The 19,753-nt window shown below is 38.4% G+C and overlaps 1 protein-coding gene across 1 annotated transcript in view; it reads left to right on the top strand.

Moving 5' to 3' along the window:
• The window catches only part of TRANK1 (tetratricopeptide repeat and ankyrin repeat containing 1), a 29,203-nt gene extending 9,659 nt beyond the window's left edge, over positions 1–19,544 (top strand). Inside the window, exons 11-23 of the mRNA XM_010074597.1 lie at positions 524–700; positions 1,775–4,654; positions 5,272–5,471; positions 5,939–6,076; positions 6,476–6,616; positions 7,298–7,454; positions 8,027–8,115; positions 9,842–9,945; positions 11,550–11,682; positions 12,575–12,720; positions 13,926–17,005; positions 18,543–18,644; positions 19,385–19,544. Coding sequence (XP_010072899.1) covers positions 524–700; positions 1,775–4,654; positions 5,272–5,471; positions 5,939–6,076; positions 6,476–6,616; positions 7,298–7,454; positions 8,027–8,115; positions 9,842–9,945; positions 11,550–11,682; positions 12,575–12,720; positions 13,926–17,005; positions 18,543–18,644; positions 19,385–19,497 — 7,460 coding nt within the window. The 3' untranslated portion in view covers positions 19,498–19,544. The remainder of the gene's footprint in view (positions 1–523; positions 701–1,774; positions 4,655–5,271; positions 5,472–5,938; positions 6,077–6,475; positions 6,617–7,297; positions 7,455–8,026; positions 8,116–9,841; positions 9,946–11,549; positions 11,683–12,574; positions 12,721–13,925; positions 17,006–18,542; positions 18,645–19,384) is intronic.
• The last annotated feature ends 209 nt before the right edge of the window (positions 19,545–19,753 follow it).

The following is a 19,753-nucleotide window of genomic DNA, read 5'->3' as shown; positions in this document are numbered from 1 at the left end:
GTAAGTGCAGCAGCTTGTTGGAGTGCAGTCCATTGGCTGCATCTGCTGCATGAGACGTGGGGAAGCTGGGAAGGCTACATGGGGTGGAAGATGTTTTTCAAATGAAATTTGGCTGCCAGGGTTGGTAAAAGGTAAAAGACTAAGGATGATAATTGCTCCTTTGCTTGTAGTTTCTCTGGCTTTTAATTTCTCTGTCTTCAGCCACAATATTACCCTGATTGATAGAAACTGTAAGCCACAGTCTTTGGTTTCAATCTGTTGTTATGTTGTGAGTAATTGACTACTTCAGTGATTTCAAAGGCATGACAAGTGCCTGCCTTTTTTCTTGTTTTGCATGGGGTTTATCCCTAGGATTACTCTGGCATTTTTCATTTCATCTTATATCTTCATGTTAGCTGTAAATTATGGACACACAGTCCTGCTCAGCAATCAGCATGTACCTTCATCTGTTTAGAACTTTCTGTAGTTTGCAGATCTGGCGCATCAGATTTAACCCCTGATATTTTCATGTCCTTCACACCAGCTCTGCCAGATGGGATTGGAACCAACTCTGAAATACCACTGCAAATATGCCTCAAAAAGAATTATTTTGAACTGGTATATTTGCTGCTGACCAAAGGTGCAGCTCCTCAGAATGTCTCCATTGCACGAGGAGATACTCCTTTGCATGCTGCTGTTTCCATCTGTTTAAATAACAGAGGTAAGGCTTCTGTTTCCATGTTTTTGTTTAGTTGTAAATTGAGTAAAGTTTTGTTCAGAGGAGGAGTGAGTGAGTGAGAGGATTCTAGGGCTTACATAAAAATGGAAGAAATTCAGATAAACTGTCAAATTAAGCCCCAAAGTCAGGTTTGATTTTAAATTCAGAAAAAAAGTATTTTTTTGCATTTAAGGATTAAATAATAAAAAATACTGAATTTATTAATTTTTAAAGGATGCAAATTTCATTTAATAGCTTTAGATAGATTAAAAGCATAGATTTTGACAGTTGTAAATCAGAAGATTCAGAAGTCCATTGACAGTATCTTCTCTTAAATATTCTTCACTGTGTAAAGTTTTGGAGGTGGAATTTCTTTACAATTATTTTGGTGTGTCAGTATTTTACAGTTAGGAAAGAAATGTTTCACATACATTACCTGGTTTAAATCACATATATTTGTGTTAAATCCAGAAAGTGGTAGAATATATATATTTTTTTTTAAATTTTTTTTTTCTTTAAATACAGTTAGGTATTGAACTAATATTATTTAGTAGAAAATTGCTCTAGGGACCTCAGATATCAGGAAACAATTGGGATTTGCTACAGGTTATTTTAGTAAGCCAAAGTTATCTGCAGCAGATGACTTCTGGGTGGCATACTAAAATGAACCAAATGACCCCAGATTGGTACCCAGAGCTCTGCTGCTTGTCCGGGTGACCAGAGTCACCAGCCTACCTTGGGTAGCAGTCAGGGCTGGTGTTGGAAGATGAATGAATCTGTACCTGGAGGTTAAAAAAGGAATGAAACTGATGCTACAGGAACAATTGCAGCACTAGGGATTTTTAAAGCTTTGCTGCCATTGCATTGTTTTCCCTGGATATTAGAAGAGCTCACTTTTGAGCAATTTCAAATAAGCATGTTTTACAGACATGAAATGTAGATTAATTTTTTTTCTTTTGAAAGCCAATTAATTTTCTTTTAATAGCTACAGAGAAAAAAGTATTAAAAATTGTTGGCCTACAAAGCAGACTTGTAAAGCAAATGATATTTTGTTTTTGTTTGTTTTCTTGCTTTCAGATGGCACTGGTTTAAACATCCTGAACTATCTACTTGATCTCTTTGCTTCAAGACCTTCTGACTTTCCATATCTTAATCCAAACATACAAGATGAGAATGGAAATACAGTGATGCATGTTATTTTTCAGAGAGGATTTTCAAAACAGGCTAAGAGAATAATAGAGTCATTGGCAAAATTTGACATCAACTTTAATATAAAAAACAAGTTAGGAAGAGATGTGAGGCATAGAATTAAAAAAAATGACCCACTGCTACTTGCTTGGAATAATGCTGCATTGGAGAAAAAGAAGTACCGTCAGGATATATCAGGGCAGTCAGTTAAAACATCTAAGCCCCTCCCAACCTCTGAGATTTCACAGCCAAAGAGCATGGGACATTCTTCATCTGGGTCCTCATTAAAGGCATCATCTGGCAATGCAGCACAGAATGATGTGAAAATCCCATGTTCTGTAAAGACAAAAAAAGATCAGTTGGCAAAGCAGGAAACAGAAGGAATAAATAGCCCCTTAACACTGCAGGAAAGTCTCGTGCAGGCAATCACAGCTTTAATTCAGCAACTGAAATTGGGTGACGCGCTGGGAAAGGATCATCCTCCAGTAAAAAAACCATCTTCAGCCCAGTCTAATTTGGAAGAGGGAAGAAGTGAGTCCTCGCAATATTATAGAAGCGTAGCTTATCCTGAAGGAAAAGGGGGTGACTGGGAGAAAAAGAAGGGAGCAGGGGAATTTAGTATGGCCCTACCCGGTGGAGAAAGGGAAGAACCAGAGGAGGAGACAGGGAAGATTCTCGATATTGAGGAATATGTGCAGGAGTTTGACAACATGACCTGGGAAATAGAGTGCACTCCTGAAATGCTGAAGATGCTGGGCAGCAAAGCTGTGCCTCGTTATCTGAAAACTAAAACGATAATGACAATTAAGCGTCTTGGCAATGGGGAATGGACTAGGGGCCTTCAGAAACCACTAAAACACTTGAATGCTGATATCCAGCTGTATGAAGCCAAGTTGGGCAAAGGTGCAAGAATGCTATGGGAACTTGCAATTGACTTTTCTCCTCGTTGCAGTGAGAGTGCAGAAAAGATTATGGAGACTGAACAGACAAAAAGTCTTCCAGAAAAGTCAGGTAGGGTTTACACAGAAATAATCAGAATTTGGGCCATTGTTCTTGACCACTGCAAGCTGAACCGTGTCTTAGAGAATATATGTATTTCCTACAATCGGGGTTTATCTTGCATCTTGAGGAAAAAGCTCAAGGGCATAAACGAACAGCATCAGAACCACAATGTGACAACACAGAAGCGTGTTCCACGTTGTTATGTTGAAGACCTAGATGCAGAAAAATCAAAAGAACATACCATACCAGAGTATTTTCCTCCAGCTAGTGCAGCAGAATTGGAATTCAATATAATGAAATTTCACAGCTTCAGTACTAACATGGCGCTTAACATTATAAATGACGTACATTCTTCTGTTGAATACCCCTTCCGAGTTGGGGAGTTGGAGTACGCAGTGATTGATCTCAATCCAAAGCCCATGGAACCAATCATTTTAATTGGGCGAAGTGGGACAGGGAAGACAACATGCTGCTTATATAGGCTTTGGAAGAAATTCTATTCGTACTGGGAGAAATCTGCCTTGGCAAATGGTCCTCTGCTGGAGAGGCAAACATGGCAGCAAAAACAGTGCAGCGAGGTTGAAAAGGCTAGATTAGAGAAGGAAGAGGGTGAACTAAAACAGGACAGTGATGATTCAAGCGAGGAGCAGACAAGCGATGAGCAAGACCAGGACAGCGAAGATGAAAAGGTTCTTGTGGGCACGGCTGGTGCAGAAATGAATTCCTGTGATGACCATGAAGAAGACCAAATGTGTAGCGCAGAAGCATCGAACAGGCTGGAGCACCTGCACCAGATCTTCGTGACAAAAAATCCTGTCTTGTGCCAAGAAGTTCAGAAGAATTTTGTTGAACTTAGCAAGTCTTCTAAAGTAACCAGTCACTTCAAGCCTCTGGAGCCAAATGTTCACAAGCTACAAGATATTAAAGATGAAAATTTCCCACTGTTTGTCACCTCCAAGCAGTTGTTGCTATTACTGGATGCATCCATGCCTGACCCATTTTTTCCGAGAAACGAAGATGGAAGCCTTAAAAGAACCATTGTTGGTTGGAGTCCTCAGGAAGACTGGGTGGTACCAAATTTGGATGATGAGGATGAAGAAGGTAATATTGAAGCAGAGCATGGTGATGATGAAGGAGCTGCAGATGCGTACTCTAGGGAAAGTGATCCTCGGACTTTTGTGACTTACGATGTATTTGCAAATGAAATATGGCCAAAAATGATAAAAGGTAAAAGCTTGTACAATCTAGCACTAGTCTGGAAAGAAATAAAATCATTTCTGAAAGGCTCTTTTGAGGCACTGAGTTGCTTTGGGGGTAAACTTACTGAGGAGCAGTACAAAAAGCTAGGCCGAAAGAGATCCCCGAACTTCACCGAAGACAGGAGTGAAATCTACCACCTCTTTTGTCTTTATCAGCAGATACGATCACAGAGAGGTTACTTCGATGAAGAAGATCTGCTGTATAACTTATCTCAAAGAGTCTCAAAGCTTAAGGAGCTGCCGTGGTCCATCCATGAGTTTTACGGTGATGAGATACAGGATTTCACCCAAGCTGAGCTGGCACTGCTAATGAAATGCATCAATGACCCTAACGCCATGTTCCTAACTGGTGACACTGCCCAGAGCATAATGAAAGGAGTTGCTTTTCGTTTTAGTGATCTGAGGTCACTGTTCCATTATGCAAGCAAGAACTCCATGAACAAGAAGCAACGCATTAGAAAGCCAAAAAGAATATATCAGTTGTACCAGAACTACAGGTCCCATTCAGGTAGAGTAACAAATTTATTTGTGATGTAAGTCTGTGATCTTCAGATGTCACTAATGATTGAAGTTTTCTACTGACTAGTTCAAAGCATCTTTAAGTGGCCTGTTTTTTTAAAATCATCAGATGGTCAGCTTTTTCTGACATGCAGGTTATGTATTTTGACATCTCAGCTGGAAAACCAAGACTGAACTTTATTAAATTGTAATTTTTTGAACAATCATGCTTACTGCATGTTTTGACTGTATTTGTTTGAAGGAAAACTTAACAGAAGAAAATTTAACAAATAATCATACCATTTCTGTTGTTGCATCCCCAAATTGCTAGACTTTGCAGCATTGGTGTGCTACTTCTGCTTTTCTTCCTTGTTTCTCATTTAGGACCTAATTTTGTGAAGATGCTGCTAAGTCTTTGTAGCATACTTTCTGATCTTTACAGACCCAAGAATGAGGTCTGTTAAAATTGGCAGAAACATGAAGTGGACCTCTCTCTTCTCTGACTAGTGGTTTTTGTCATGATACTTCTTAATTTCAAAATTATAAGAAAAATCCTTTAAAAGTGTGTTTGTGGGAGAGTATGAGACAGACTAAAGTTAAAAAAAATCTGTATTCTCCTTATTACAGGTATTCTCCGTTTAGCATCTGGAGTGGTTGATTTGCTCCAGCATTATTTCCCAGAGTCTTTTGATCGTCTTCCTAAGGACTGTGGTCTCTTTGATGGACCAAAACCTACTGTCTTGGAGTCCTGCAGTGTTAGTGACCTAGCAATTCTGCTGAGGGGCAACAAAAGGAAAACACAGCCCATTGAATTTGGAGCACATCAGGTTTGCTTTTCTTAGGTATACGGCTTTTTGCAGACTCTCTCAGCTCTGTTGGTAAAAAAGAAAGCCCGCAGCTTTCTTTTTTAAGCCCTTGTATCTCCCTGGTAAATTATGCTTTTTAAATTCATAAATATTCATTGTGTTGGTTTCTTTTTCTTCTTAATACACATCTGGCTCTTTCTATTCTTTTTTGCATCAGGTGTTGCCTGTCCCGTTCCTTTCTAACTCCAAATTTTCATACACCAGATCTACAACTATCTGCACATACCATGCATTTGTCAGTCTTCTAGTGTCAACTTTGCGACCTGTATTGTGGAGTGTGCTTAAATGTTGACTGGTGTTGAGAAGGTTCTGGCGTTATCATGACATGTGTGTATGCTTCCTCTTTTGCTTCCTCTTTGCATCAATTACCTTTTTTTTTTTTTTTTTGCTTTCTAATATGTTCTTTTTATTCATGTACTGTGTAACAGGTGGTATTAGTGGCAAATGAAACTGCAAAGGAGAAGATACCCGAGGAACTCAGTTTAGCACTTGTACTGACAGTTTATGAAGCAAAGGGCTTGGAATTTGATGATGTACTCCTTTACAACTTTTTCACAGACTCAGAGGTATTTAATACTTACCCATTTTCTGCATTTTTTTATTAAGTCTTGATTTTAAATGGTGTCTGATTTCTGCTGCATATCAAGTCTCGTCTGCTAGCTTACAGCATGACCCTCCTGGCTGCTCCCTTTTCAGGGAAGTACAGCTGTATATCTCAAACAAAGGTTACCCTCTAATACCACTTTTATTGAGATGAAGTTCAGCTTTCTTGGTGAAAATTGGTGGTCATTCTTTATGTTCTTCCCTGAGTTAATTTTTTTTTTTTTTTTGGTCACCTGTCTCCTCTGAGCCTTCTTCAGTTGTGGGGCTGTGTTGGTCCATCACAACATATGACCTTATCTTTTGCATATATGGGCTGTCGTGATTGCTGCATACATGTCAACCTTGTTCTCTTGACGTTTTAGGCTAGCAAAGAGTGGAAGATCATTTCTTCTTATACTCCTGATTCAGATGTGCAAGTAGGAAGCAGACTGCTAATCGAGATGCCTTTAGAGGATGCTACTGGCACGCAGAAGAGGACTCCTTTTAATGTAGAAATGTACAAGGTGAGTTTTTCATAACATTGGGAACAAGAAGGATAAACTACATTCTTAAATCTTAGAAGCAATGAAATTTCTTCAAGGAATACTTCCATCCTGTAGTTCCATGTTTATCGAGGTTGCTTTATCTTTTTGGTAGTTGTTCATATTTGTAAAATACAATCTTGATTTTGAAAGACAAGAGGTTTGTTGCGAATGTAATTTGATAAGAGAACAAAAACTTCTGTAAATATACCTAAAAGTCTATTACATGTACAGCTGTGGTTAAGGCAAATAGAAAAGCAGCTTGTCAATATTTATTATTACTTTAGTCTGGTTTCGGATTGGTGTCGCTACCTTAAAAATAAGGAAACTTCTTAGAACCTAGTGAGTCGGATACTTTCAGGGTTGTATGGTAAAATATGAATAATTATATATGCAAGTGATTAGAAGAAAAATGGACCATCATACCTACAGCTGCTAGATTTGCTGGAGCAGTAACAATGCCTTATGTAATTGAAAAATCACATATTTAATATTTAGACTTGCTTACTTAAAGATACTTTCTTATTTGTCATTTATTCTGTATATATTCACTGTTTCCTTTAACTGCAAAGTATGTTTCTTTTTAACAAAGTATTGGTATTTCATTTATTTAATTTTGTTTTGGTGTGTTACTTTTTTTTTTTTTTTTTTATTCTGCTTCAGATGCTAAATGGAGAACTGAAGCAATTGTATACTGCCATTACAAGAGCCAGGGTCAATCTTTGGATCTTTGATGAAGACAGTGACAAACGGGCTCCAGCTTTTAAGTATTTCATCAAAAGAGAATTTGTTGAGGTTGTCAAAGCAGATGAAAAGAAAGGTAAAGTTCTAAAACTTTCTTAGAAGACTGTCGAACAGGACAGCCTACTCATGCTGTTTTGCTTTTAGGCTGTGTAATAAAGAAGGTTAAATTCCTTGGTCCCTCCAACAGAATGCATTGATAACCCCCCTGAAATCAGTGGACATTTTTAAGGGCATCTTGTCTCTTAAAGATCAGTTGTATATGTTAATGCCTAACTTCATTGCCAATTCAATAGTATTAATTTTTCCTGCACAGTAAGGAAGGCTGTTCACAGAAAACCATCCCACCTGAGAGAGATTTATAAAATGAAAGAACTTTGTTTCTGTAAAGACAGTGGATTTACTCAAAGTTTTGTCCAAATAACAAGCATGATTTTTAAAGGTCTTTCAAAGCCAGACCAAACTTCTTGATTTTCAGTGCTGTTTGAGAGGGATAAAATGTATTTAATTCATAGTTACTATTACTGAGGTGAGCACAAATCATAAAGAATTTGGAACATGATGAGATGTTAATGCTTAGTTTTGGTACATGATAAGTGGTTTTTGTGGTTTATCCATTCTAACACAAAATGCTTACCCCTGACCTCCTAGACTTAGACGACAGCATGTTTGTGAAAACTTCAACTCCAGAAGAATGGATCGCACAGGGAGACTACTATGCTAAACATCAGTTCTGGGCGGTAAGAGCATATATTTATCTGAAATAAGGATTCTTGTCTATTCTGAAACCTGTTTTTTTTTTTTTCCTTTGCATCTATAAAATTATCTGTAGACCTCCAGTTGCTCTGTAGTAGTGTATTTTAGTTTGTGGTTTGTAGTTGTGTAGGTGTCTCCAGACTACTTGAAATTGATTTGCAAGAAGTAAGCAGGGAGAGCAAGCCCATTCTCTGTTATCTTAAATTCTCTGCTCAGAAATCTGCAGTCCCATAAGGGAAAAACATTTTAATGCGTACAAATGAAAGATGGTTGGAAAAAACAATTATTAGCAACAACTGGAATTGACTGGAATTTGTGAATCAAAACCACGTGCTTGACTATATCATTACACATTATTGCAGGAAAATGAAAACATTTCTTGGAAGTGTATTGATTTGGATGATGATCTCAGAGGCCTTTTATGGGTTTTTTGGGCAGTAATTGGGGTGGATACAAAACACATGAACACGTGTAAGAACCAAGAGAGCACTAAGAAAACCGCCGAAAGAGTAGCAAAATATGGTTTAATTCCCTTACTACTTAAAGAACATGGAGATTATAGAGTCTTTTGTCTCCTAAATTGGTAGTTGATAGAATCCAGATATGGGATGAGAATTAATGGAATGGAAGCAAAATTAATTATTCTACAAGGAATTAAGGGATCTCTATAGAACAACTGCCCTTGTCCTCTTCTGGGTGATTTCAACTCCAGGGAGTTGAACTCGATCCTTATGGGTCCCTTCCAACTTGAGATATTTTATGATTCTCTTATTCTATGAAATAAAATTTTGGATACTTTTTTTGATCGTGGCAGAAGGAACGCTTCCATTTTTTGCTGATAGCAGCATATAATTTTCTGTATGAAAAATAAATATTTATAATGGCAAACATTGAAATAACCAGCTGCCACTATACAGACAGTCTTGAAAAAAAAAAAAGGCAATTTCCTAAATGGACAGAGAAGTATTTAGATAAAAAGCACATAGCTGAAAAAATTTAATCTTGAAATCTGAAATGAATTAGTTATATTATCTGCTGTTCTGTTTTCTTTATAACCCTGGTCTTTGCTTGTCATTGCTACGTTAAGAAGACATTATCTGGTGAATTTGGCAACTCTAAGAGTGTCTCACAATGTGCAATTTCCAAACAGAAGCAAGTACTAAATTAATGGAGAGAATAAAGAAATAATGGAGTTGTAGAATGAGTGAGATGATAATGAAGCAAACCTTGCTAGGAGCGTGGTAACTTCTGATGTTTCTCTTTAGATTGTCACAGAAAGGGCCTGGTATAGTAAAAGCATGAATAAATGCTCCGTGCTTTTTCATTCAACTTTGCACACACTGGTTTTCCAAACTTTTATTAATAGAATTTATGTGTCAGGTGCCTGGTGACTTACCAATTAATGGTTTAGGCCATCATTCAAATTGCATGTGCTCTTTATTCTGTCAGCCCACTAGGAATTTTGCTTTTGCTACTTCCATGTAAAACATTGTGATTAAAATTCTAATTCTGATAGTCACATGTAGACTGACTTTAAAGCTTGTCTTTTTGTCCTAGAAATATACAGCAGTGATTTACCTTATCCTCTTCTCAGACACCCTGCTAGTCTTTGTTTTGTGTTACAGTGACTGCAAAATTAAGTATTGCTTTTATGTGGTAAGCCATAGACTGGATGCCCGTGTGTGAATGCTGTGTATGATTGCACCCCAGGTGGCAGCCAAATGTTACCAGAAGGGAGGAGCAGCTGAGAAGTCCAAACTGGCCCTGGCACACGATGCTGTTCTCAAAGTGCACTCAAAGAAAAGCAGCCCCAAGTAAGTGTAAACGCAGATGAGCGAGTGCCAGACCTCATGGGTGTGTGCAGGGGGACATTCCCACCACAGCTGTGGGACCGGACTGGAGATGTTGGAGAACCGTGTGGGCAAGGTGTCTTCACATCTCTGTGAGCAGCAAAAGAGGTTTAAAAAAGTGGATTTTGGGGAGTAGGGAAGGCAATTCTATGCTGTGGGATATCCAAACCAAATGTGGCCATTTAAAGGGCTTACTGGTTATGTGAGAGAAAAGCAACAGGGTTTGCATTACTTCAAGAGGCTTTATATTCTTAGATGTGGGTAGAAGAGCATATGCCATCAGCAGTGCTCAGCTCCAGTTAATCCCACTGCGTATTGACTTGGCAAAGAAGAAGGAATGGTGTTGTATGTTGGGGAAGAAAAGCTGCTATACAAAAAGCGAGCTTTGAGGTAAAATTGGTGTTGGAATAAATCTAAACTAAAAAGCAGAACTAGGTCTGAACCAAAGGGCAGTTTTAAAGGGACGTATTTTGAGATGAATCATTTAGTTCCTGTTGTCAGCTGGGTAAAATAGCTCAAGGGTTTGACAGGGGAGGAAGTTTGCAGGTTCCTGAAGAGGCTGAAGAACTGTTTGGGACTTGGCTCAAATAAGACAGGAAAAAACTTAATGAAGAGGACACTAGACCTGTGTGATTAATTCCTGTTCAGGCTGGGGAGGCTGAGAACTAGCAGAGATAGCAGAGTGGTTAAGGAGTGACTAGAGCAGAGGGAGCTAGCACTGAAGGGAGAAGTGAGAAGGTCTGGAGGAGTGTTATTACAGGAGCTAATCAACGTTTTTCCTTTTTTAATTATCTGTTTTATATTAGTGGACCTGTCTAGAAGCATAAGGATATTAATAAAATTTCATGATCATGGAGAATTTGTTGATGGGACTGAAAAAACTTTTTTGGAGTTGGCTGTAAGCTGGGGTGCTTGTCAACTGGCTAAAATTTGAGGAGAAGAAATTGGGTATATTACGATATGTTAAGTTGACAGAATGTATGTAATAATGAAGCTGTGAAAGTGGCATATTTTTTTTTTTAGTAGAGGTATTAGTGGTGGTGTAGAATCATAAGTAAGATTCCTGTGTGCTCTATGATATGAAATGCTCTATGTGGTTCTGATCCTTCAGGGTCCAGAATGAATTCAGACGAGGTCTGGGAAGACAACAGACGTGCTGCAATGATACCAGAAAGGCGAGGCTTGTTTAGTTATACAAAACAAAGGCTGAGAACAAATTTGACTGTTGTCTTTAATGGCATTGGGGCTAAACAGCAGAAAGGAAGAAGGGGCAAGTTAAACTAGAAAGGAGAATCAGCACAAAACCACACTAGTATACTCAGTCTGAGAATTTAAAAACAAACGAACAAACAAATAAACAACGGTTTACTGCCAGAGCAGTGAGATTCTGGAGCAGACTTCTGGACAGAGCAGTGCAGCCCAAATTACACCTAATTGTAAGGTAATACCTCATCAGGTTATGTATGAAGAAGAATACGTGATGTCAGTGTTTGTTGGATTCTGTGACAGATCGTGTGATCCTAAACTTAATTTGGATGTAAGTGATAATTTTCTCTTACTTTCTGCAGGGAAAAACAGATGGAATATATGACATTGGCTAAAACTTACTTGGAATGTGGAGAACCAAAACTATCACTAAAATGTCTCTTTCAATCAAAGGAGTTCCGGCTGTGTGCAGAACTGTGCAAAAAGTTAGGAAAGGTATTAAATCCTCTAAACTATCCTCTCCTTATTACTTTCCTTTTCCTATAGCTTTTCCCCCCCTCATATTACTCAAAAAGTAATAGTATTTTTCTGTGACATGGTAGTAGCTGAACTAAAGCAGCTCTTTAAGCTGGGCTGTTCAAGAGGAATGCGCTCAAGAGGAAGCATTTGTCACAGAATAGCCGGAAGAGGAATGAAGAGGACAGTGACACAGTTATGCAGTCTGGGTTTATTTCTTTGGCTTTCCTCAAATGTCATCATCAGCCATTTCTGCTTTGCAGTCGGAAGTTAATTAATGACTGATTTCAAGAAACTTCATTCAATACTCTGATGATATTGAAACTTTGCTGATTACTGCCATCTAAATGGAACCTTGAAACTTGCAAGGGTTAAGTAATGCACTACCAATATTTTTCTATGTATATGGGGGTATTTAACATTTTTTAATTTGCAGTGCATTTCCACTAAAGGAATATAAAGTAGTTCCCAAATATTTAAAGATACAAGGTTAGAGTTCCCATTCTGTATCCACAACTGTTATAATTGAATCCTGTTGATTCTGAGGAATTTGCAAGTCAATAGAAGTGTATGTGGTGTTTTTTAATAACAGGCAGAACTAGGTGAAAAAAAATTGTAAATCTTGTATAATACCTTTAATTTTACATTCTAGTTGTTTGGACACAAATATTTTGAAGGTTTTAAAAAATATATTCAGTTTTAATGATGTTTACTTTAATATGTATTTGTTTACATTCAGATACTTTAATTATATTTTATTAAAGTGTGCTTCTCTTGGACACCCACGTGAGGGAATTACTAAATTTATTCTATGCATGTAGTTTTGACTGTTTAGAGGACTTCAGTTTCATTTCTGACTTCTGCATTGCAGATGAAAGATGCCGCAGTTTACTATCAGAAGAGCCAGTGCTACAAAGAAGCGTCTGAATGTTATGAACAAATCGAGGAGTTTGATCTGGCAATTAAAATGTATTGTCAGGAAGAACTCTATGAGGAAGCAGCAAAGGCAGTTGAAAGGTATGTCTTCCAAGATGGTATTGGAATATAATTCTCTTTTCCATTTCGAAATTCAGCATTATGCAACTGGTTCACTGTAAAATTTTCACAAGAGTTTTGGCTGGTGACTTGTTTAATATGAAGTTAAATCATATATCACACCATCCCTGTGACCTCATTAAAACACTGTTGCTTTAACAGTTAATTTATTTGCCACCCCTTTCATTACACATAAATTAATTGCTGACTTTTTAAAGAGTATAAGCACCAATTAGAATTTTAGCAAGATCTACAGTTACACCTTCACTGAAATCCTTTGTGATGCACCTTTAATAATGGTGACTGGTTTTTGAAGACTAAAGCTCGTTAAATATGTAGAGATAATTTGATCAAAAAGGTTTAAGCATTAAAGTCACCTTACCAACTAATGATTTTTAAACCAGTCTCCCCAAATCATTCATGCAAATTCACCAGCATAGGTACAAAAATCTGCGCTCCCATGTTTATCATTAAAAAGTTGATAATGAAAGGCTAATGATCATTTTCCCACCCATCAGAAAAAATTTGCTCATTCTCAGCATGTGGGAGAGAATACTTTAGGGTGTATCTTAGTAATTTCACATCAGCCAATAATAGTTAATAACTGAGTGTTTTAAAGTGCATGTTTTCAAGGTGCAACCAGGTACTTTGCTCAGACAGTCAACAAGCAGTGAAATACATTGGTATATACAACAGAATTGAAAGCATTCTCTAAACTGACCAGTTTATGTAAATTTTACAGAATTTTATCTATATTGGCCTGTGGGGAATTCATTGAAATTCTGATTTATTTCATTCTGGCTTCTGGTCATGTAACCGACCATTCTATATTGAGGCGTACTTTAATAAACAGAAGACTATCACTGGCAAAATGTGATTACATTCACTTGTACAGTGATTTGACGGCATGGAGAAAGATTCACTAATGCTGTAATCTTCATGATCTTGTTTGTACCAGAAGTTTTAATGATCTTGCTTCAGACAGCCTTACGTTGTAGTTAAATTCTTTCTGTAGATCTTTTAAGATTGTGGTGACATAACATGACAAACATCACTTGAAATAGTTGGCCTTTTTGAAGGGCTTCTTGGAGCTATTTGTTTAATGTTTTAGGGGCTTGTTAAAAATGCAGTGGCTTTTGTCTAGGTTAGTCACCTATGGTAGTAAATTGATATATCTATTATTTCAGATATGAAGAGATGTTAAATACAAAAGGACAAATGGTTTCCAAACTCTCATGTACAGCAAATCAGTTGTATTTGGAAGCAGCCGCAAAGTACCTGAGTATGAACAGAACAGAGGAAGTGATGCGGGTACTCTCCAAACTTGACATAGAGGATCAGCTGGAGTTTCTGAAGTCTCGTGGATGCTTGCGCCAAACAGCAGACTTAATGAAAAGGGAAGGTCGAAAGGAAGAAGCTGCAAAGTTAATGAAACAACATGGGTTTGCTCTGGAAGCAGCCAACCTCACAGCTATAAAGGAGTTCCGTGCGTCGTGTCTGCTTGCTGCAGTGCGTGCCGGTGTGAGTCGCTGTTCAGAATCAGACCTGGAGGACATGGAGGTCATCCTAAGAGAAGCCCTTGACCTTTGTGAACAAACCAAGCAGAAGTCTGGCATTGCTGAGGCTATGTTTTTGCAGGGAGCTCTGAAGGGTGATGTTGAAAAGCTGAGCAGTGCATGCTGTCAGTTCCTATCTCTGAATCATGCTGCTGGTGCCGTTGAAGCTCTCTTTGCATTATCTCGCTGCAGCACTCCTAGCCAGAACATTCTTTTTATGGCAACACGTGGCTTAATGGCTCTTCTGAGTCTGGTTAGGGCTTTGAAGAAAGCAGCCACCAATGCGGAGAAAGATATGGTAAAATCATGCTTTGCCTATTTTGGGATTGTCCCAACAGGTTACAGTTGCCAGGTGTCTCAAAATGAAGCGGAACCCATTCTCAAGTTTTTGTCAGACAAACCAAGTCTAAAAGAGAGGAAGACAAAAGGTGTTTTCTCAGTAAGCACAGAGGAGGTGAAATTAGCTTTGAAGCAGCACTTGTTGAGCAGGTTGTGTTCGGTCACGCATGACTTACTTACCAGGCATTACCCAGATATTTGTATGAAGTTCATTGTTGGCTTGAACTGTGAAGATAATACCTGTGAGGGTTATCATAAGCCCTTGTTGCGCCATGAAGCAAAGACAATATTTCAGTGTAAAATGCACCTGGTGACAATAAATGGACTACTGTTGGAAGCCGCACACACTTTCCCTAAAGAGCTACTGAATCAGTGCAAAAGCTTCGATGACATTCTGAGGACTGACAAATATGCGTCATGTAAAGCCCTCCTAGAAGTGTTTTTTCCTAATCATTTTCATTTGAGAATACTGTCTGAGAACCCAAAGGCATGCAAAGAAATACTGGAATTCAGTAATATTATTTCCAAGCCCGGTAAAGCAGTGTTGAAGGAGTACATCACATTTAAGTTTAAAAATGAAGGCACTGCAGCCAGAAGAGAATCAACTGACTTATGGCTAAGTGCCATGCAAGTTTTCATTTTATCTTCAGGATATCCTGAAGAATTTGAGAAACTTCTTGTTAAGGAAGAGGATGATTATAGCAAAGAGCTAAGCTTTGTTTTGTCAAAGGCAAAAAACTCCCCAAAGAGTAAAGGCCAAGGAGGAAAGGCCAAAGGAATAGAAGGCAGATATGGTATGTTGCTACCTGACAAAAATGCTGAAAATCCAGGGAGAACGCACTTGTGCTTCATTCGACTTCTTGAAAATTCACTTGAGCAATTCTATGTTCATAAGAACCCAGAAAACTGTAAATGGTTTTTTTTCCGTTTCATGAATGTCCTGGTAAAGAAATGTACAAGATACCTGATTCCAAGCATAGGAAATACGGTGATGTTGTTGGAGTTCCAGTATATTCTCTGTTGTGCTGTCCTGATGCGTCTCTCCAAGAACATTACTCTCTGCTTTCCAAAGAGTTACATTGCTCTCATTCATTATTGGGAGTTTTTGTTCAGAAGTAAGGACTATAACAAAGAGCTTAGAGACACATTTTCTATTATACAAGAGTATAGACCAAAGGATGCATATGTAGCTGCACAGAATTTCAGATTTCATCTTTGTTATCTGGCAGAAGTTTTGTGTGGAGTTCATGGAAAGTTCAATGTCCTTCTGGATGCTTTTGAGGATCCTGATTTCGTAACTTCAGGGGAGGCTGAGCGGACAGTAGTGCTGTGCTTAGTGATGTTACTGAATGCTGACCAGGTGCAGAATTCTAAATATAGATCCCTCTTACGCCACTACTTCCCTGAAATCAAGGCGATGCTGAAATCAATGATAAAAGACTCTCCTTCTAAAGTGCCTGAAAGATTGCTAAAGGTGGTGGAACAAGTGAGTGATGCTACACATGTAAGAGAAATCGCTGTGGCCTTGCAAGAGCTGCTGATGGAGCGAGATGCAGAGTACTTGGTTGACTGCCGATGGAAGTGGGACTTGGCGTACAGTCAGGGACATCCACCCATACGGGGCATCCTGTATGAAAACATCAACCTGGACAGGTTTATGACCTCTTTGGATAAGACAGAATACGCTGATGAGCTTGAAAAGGAACTTGAAAGTGTTAATCATTGCTTAGAGGACCAAAAGGATCCCCTGGAAGTCATTGCGCTCAACAAGCAACAGAAGCAAGAGCAGAAAGCGTCTGCTCAACGCCAGCTGCGTCGTGTCTTCCATTTCGTTTCTCTGTGCATGAAGTGGAAAAGGAAGGCCTGCTCCAAAGCTGAGCCTGTTGCAGTGGAAGGAGAGGAGTTTTTATCAAAGATCTTCAAAAAAGCAGATATTGACCAAACCCAGTGTGACCTCTGTGGAGTCAGATTTATCGAGAGCTCTGAGAACTATTTCAGCCGTTCAGAAAACATGGAGGCAGACACTTCTGAAGCTATGACACCAACAGAGACCGGTAGGGAAGAAAAGCTGAATGCAGAAGGAAGTGCAGGTTCTGTGGCCAGTGAGGCTTACATAGAGCACAGAAACACAGATGAACACAGAAATAATAATGCTGCCTACAAATACTATGCTGACTTTTTCAAAAGTAAGATTGATCCAATAATATATGAGGGACTGGAAGTAGTGGAGACCATTACAGAGAAGACTTACACCCGAGACCATTTAGCATATAAGGAAGGCTCCAACTTATGCCAGAGAAAAATCAAGGAGAATATTAAGAAGATCTCAGATGCAGTAGAGGAAATCTATGAGAGAAAAGCCTGGGCTAAAGGTATGACCTTTCCAGTTTTATTTTAAAAGATTTAATATGTCATTTGTGGCCAAACTTCCAGACCTGACAAAGCTCAATTTGGAAATATTAATGTGGTCAAGAGAAAGGTATTTCCAGGTATTTCAGGTAGCTGAGGAGAACAGGAACTGAGACAGTTGAAAATATAAAAGAATAAATTCTCACCTCTTCCAAACGTGAAGGAGTACACCAGATAGTACGGGTAAAGTGAACAGTGGTGACTTTTAGTTGTATTCTCTAAATTTATACAGTCTTCCAGCAGCCTGTTACATTAGACTAGGTAATCTTTACTAACTTTTCTACTGTTTCCTACTCACTTAGTTCTGCCAGCCATAGTAATTTGGATATGCAGGGGTAGGGCCTTTGGTTAAGAATATCTTTGACTAGTCTGCCCGTGAACTTGTAATTTTGCTAAGGCTGAACAAAAGTGGATACTTAACTACAAGTCTCTGAGGTCTCAGACACTCAAAGGCAACCCTGTTGTTATAAGGTCCAGTAAATGATAGTACTTAAGAGATATATATTTTGATATTTGATTTTTTTCTCCCCTCATGTGCTTAAAGCGTTATTCTATGCCGATTTTGCAAGCAAAATTGAATCACTGAATGAGTGGCCTAGGAGCAAAGTTGTTTGGGGTACCTGCTGTGGGAAAGTGACATCTTAAATCAAAACATTGTTATTGGCTTTAGTTGTAGAAATCCACCAACCTTGTCAAGTTGTCACTTTGACTGTGATGTCTGACAGCAACGAAAAACTGTAATATTTGATGTGTTCATCAGCTCTCGTAGGTGAAATATGTTAAATTTGTAACTAAACTTTAGGTTGTGGTCTTCATGTGTAAGCTTTGTCTTTACTATTAGTGGAAAACTCTTACATATGGGTGAAATCCATAAAGTTTTGCTTATTATTTACTTGCCTTACTGCTCAATAGGCCATGAAAGTGATGAATATGATAGTTGGTAGTAGGCTTGATTAGGTAATAGTTGATTTTGTTATGACAATTGCTTGATGAATGTTACATTGCTCTTCCACTCAGTGAAAGTATATTTACAGAAATTATTTCCCTTTGAGATTACTTTTCCCTCACTTCCTAACAAGCATTTTTCAAGTCCTTAGCGGTGCAGTTAAGCAAGGGCTGCAGCATCTCGAGTTCATGTTTTACTTTGACTTGTGTGATTTCAGAGGGATAAGGAAAGGCAGGAACTTTAATACCCAAAAGAGAGAAACCCCAATGTTTTCAGAAGTTTCAGGTGTACCTTAAAAGGGACAGCACAAAGATGGAGAGCTTCTCCTCTGATAATGCTAGTAATGTTGATTGGAAAGGGGAGTAACACATACAGCACCTTCATCCCCAGTGTTGAATTTGCCTCCACATGTGATCAGTGGTGACTAAGACTTCTTGCTTTGTAGCATCGTCAAGCAACACAGCTCTGTGTAACTTCGTTTTGTGCTTGGCTTTTAGCTGCTGTCCATCTCTCAGCTAGTGTTGTTAGCAAATTTTAATTGTGTTCCGTTTCAGCTGAAGAAATAATAACCAAACATACCAACAAATTGGTTGCCACCATTGATGAGGCTCGTAAGTGGCTGAAGAAAATGGACTCTAACAGGATAAAAGAAGAAGGTATGTTTTCAAATTGCACAGGTTTCTGTGCCCTCTGGAGGACACTGTTCCATAGTGATCTCTTGGCATCACTTTAGTCTACAAGCAGAGAAGCTGGAAAGTCCTTGACTGTCCTGGCAGCAACTACAAACATCAGTATGTGATCAGCTGCCTTCTCAGCACAAATCCAAAGCACAGCATCTCGCTAGCTACTATGAAGAGTTAACTCTGTCCCAGCTGAAACCAGGAGAGGCAGCAATGATGTGATCAGGCTTACAAATTGCACTATATATTAAGCATTAAAGTGGCTCTATTTCAGAAAATTTGACTGTGATAAAGCCTTGCGTTATACCTTCCTATTCCAAGAGAGATACAGTTAATGAGACTACATGGGAGTGCTCTCCTAGTCTCACAAGCAACATTATAGTCTGTCTGAAGTCAGGAAGCAAATGTATTGTCTGCTGAAACTGAACCTTGAGAGAAGAGAGACACACTTCTTAAAAAAGTAAAAAGCAATAACAATAGAAATGGATTTTCAGTGTAAAAATTACTAGTGCAGCAAGTGGCTTAGCAGTGTCTGCTTCCTAGCAGAGCTCTTAGGCACATGGTGATACTAAGCCCAATACTTCTTAAACATGATTATACACATATGAAAGTATATTGCTGACATATAAAATATCAATGACATAGCTTGTCATACTATTAAGAGGAAAAGGTATTGGGGTTTTCCATTCTGCATTAATTTCTTGGTTTTAATTTAGGCTTTGTGCATGATCGAGACTTGGAAAATGAAGTGGAAGATGAAAGCATGGCTTTTGAAGAACTTTTCTATAAGAAACCCTCAAGAAAAAAAGGAAGATGTGGGAAATGTTAGAAAAAAATATGCAGGTGGCTATTCTGTCCTCATAACAATCTAATGTTAGAATAAAAAAATTGTTAAAAAGAAAAATGGAGGGATGGGGTCAGAAATGGGAATAGTCTAAAGAAAAAGAGCAACTTGTGCTATTGGTTTTTGATCACTTGTATTGTGTCAGAATAATTACCTATGTAGTGATGATGTAGTTGTTAAAACCTATGACAGGACAAATTTCCTTTCAAACCTATGTGGTAGCTTGAAAGCAACAGAAAGC

This window comes from Pterocles gutturalis, unplaced genomic scaffold (assembly GCF_000699245.1).
Source record: "Pterocles gutturalis isolate BGI_N339 unplaced genomic scaffold, ASM69924v1 scaffold28792, whole genome shotgun sequence".
NCBI lineage: Eukaryota > Metazoa > Chordata > Aves > Pterocliformes > Pteroclidae > Pterocles > Pterocles gutturalis.
This window is presented reverse-complemented; position numbering and strand designations above follow the sequence as displayed.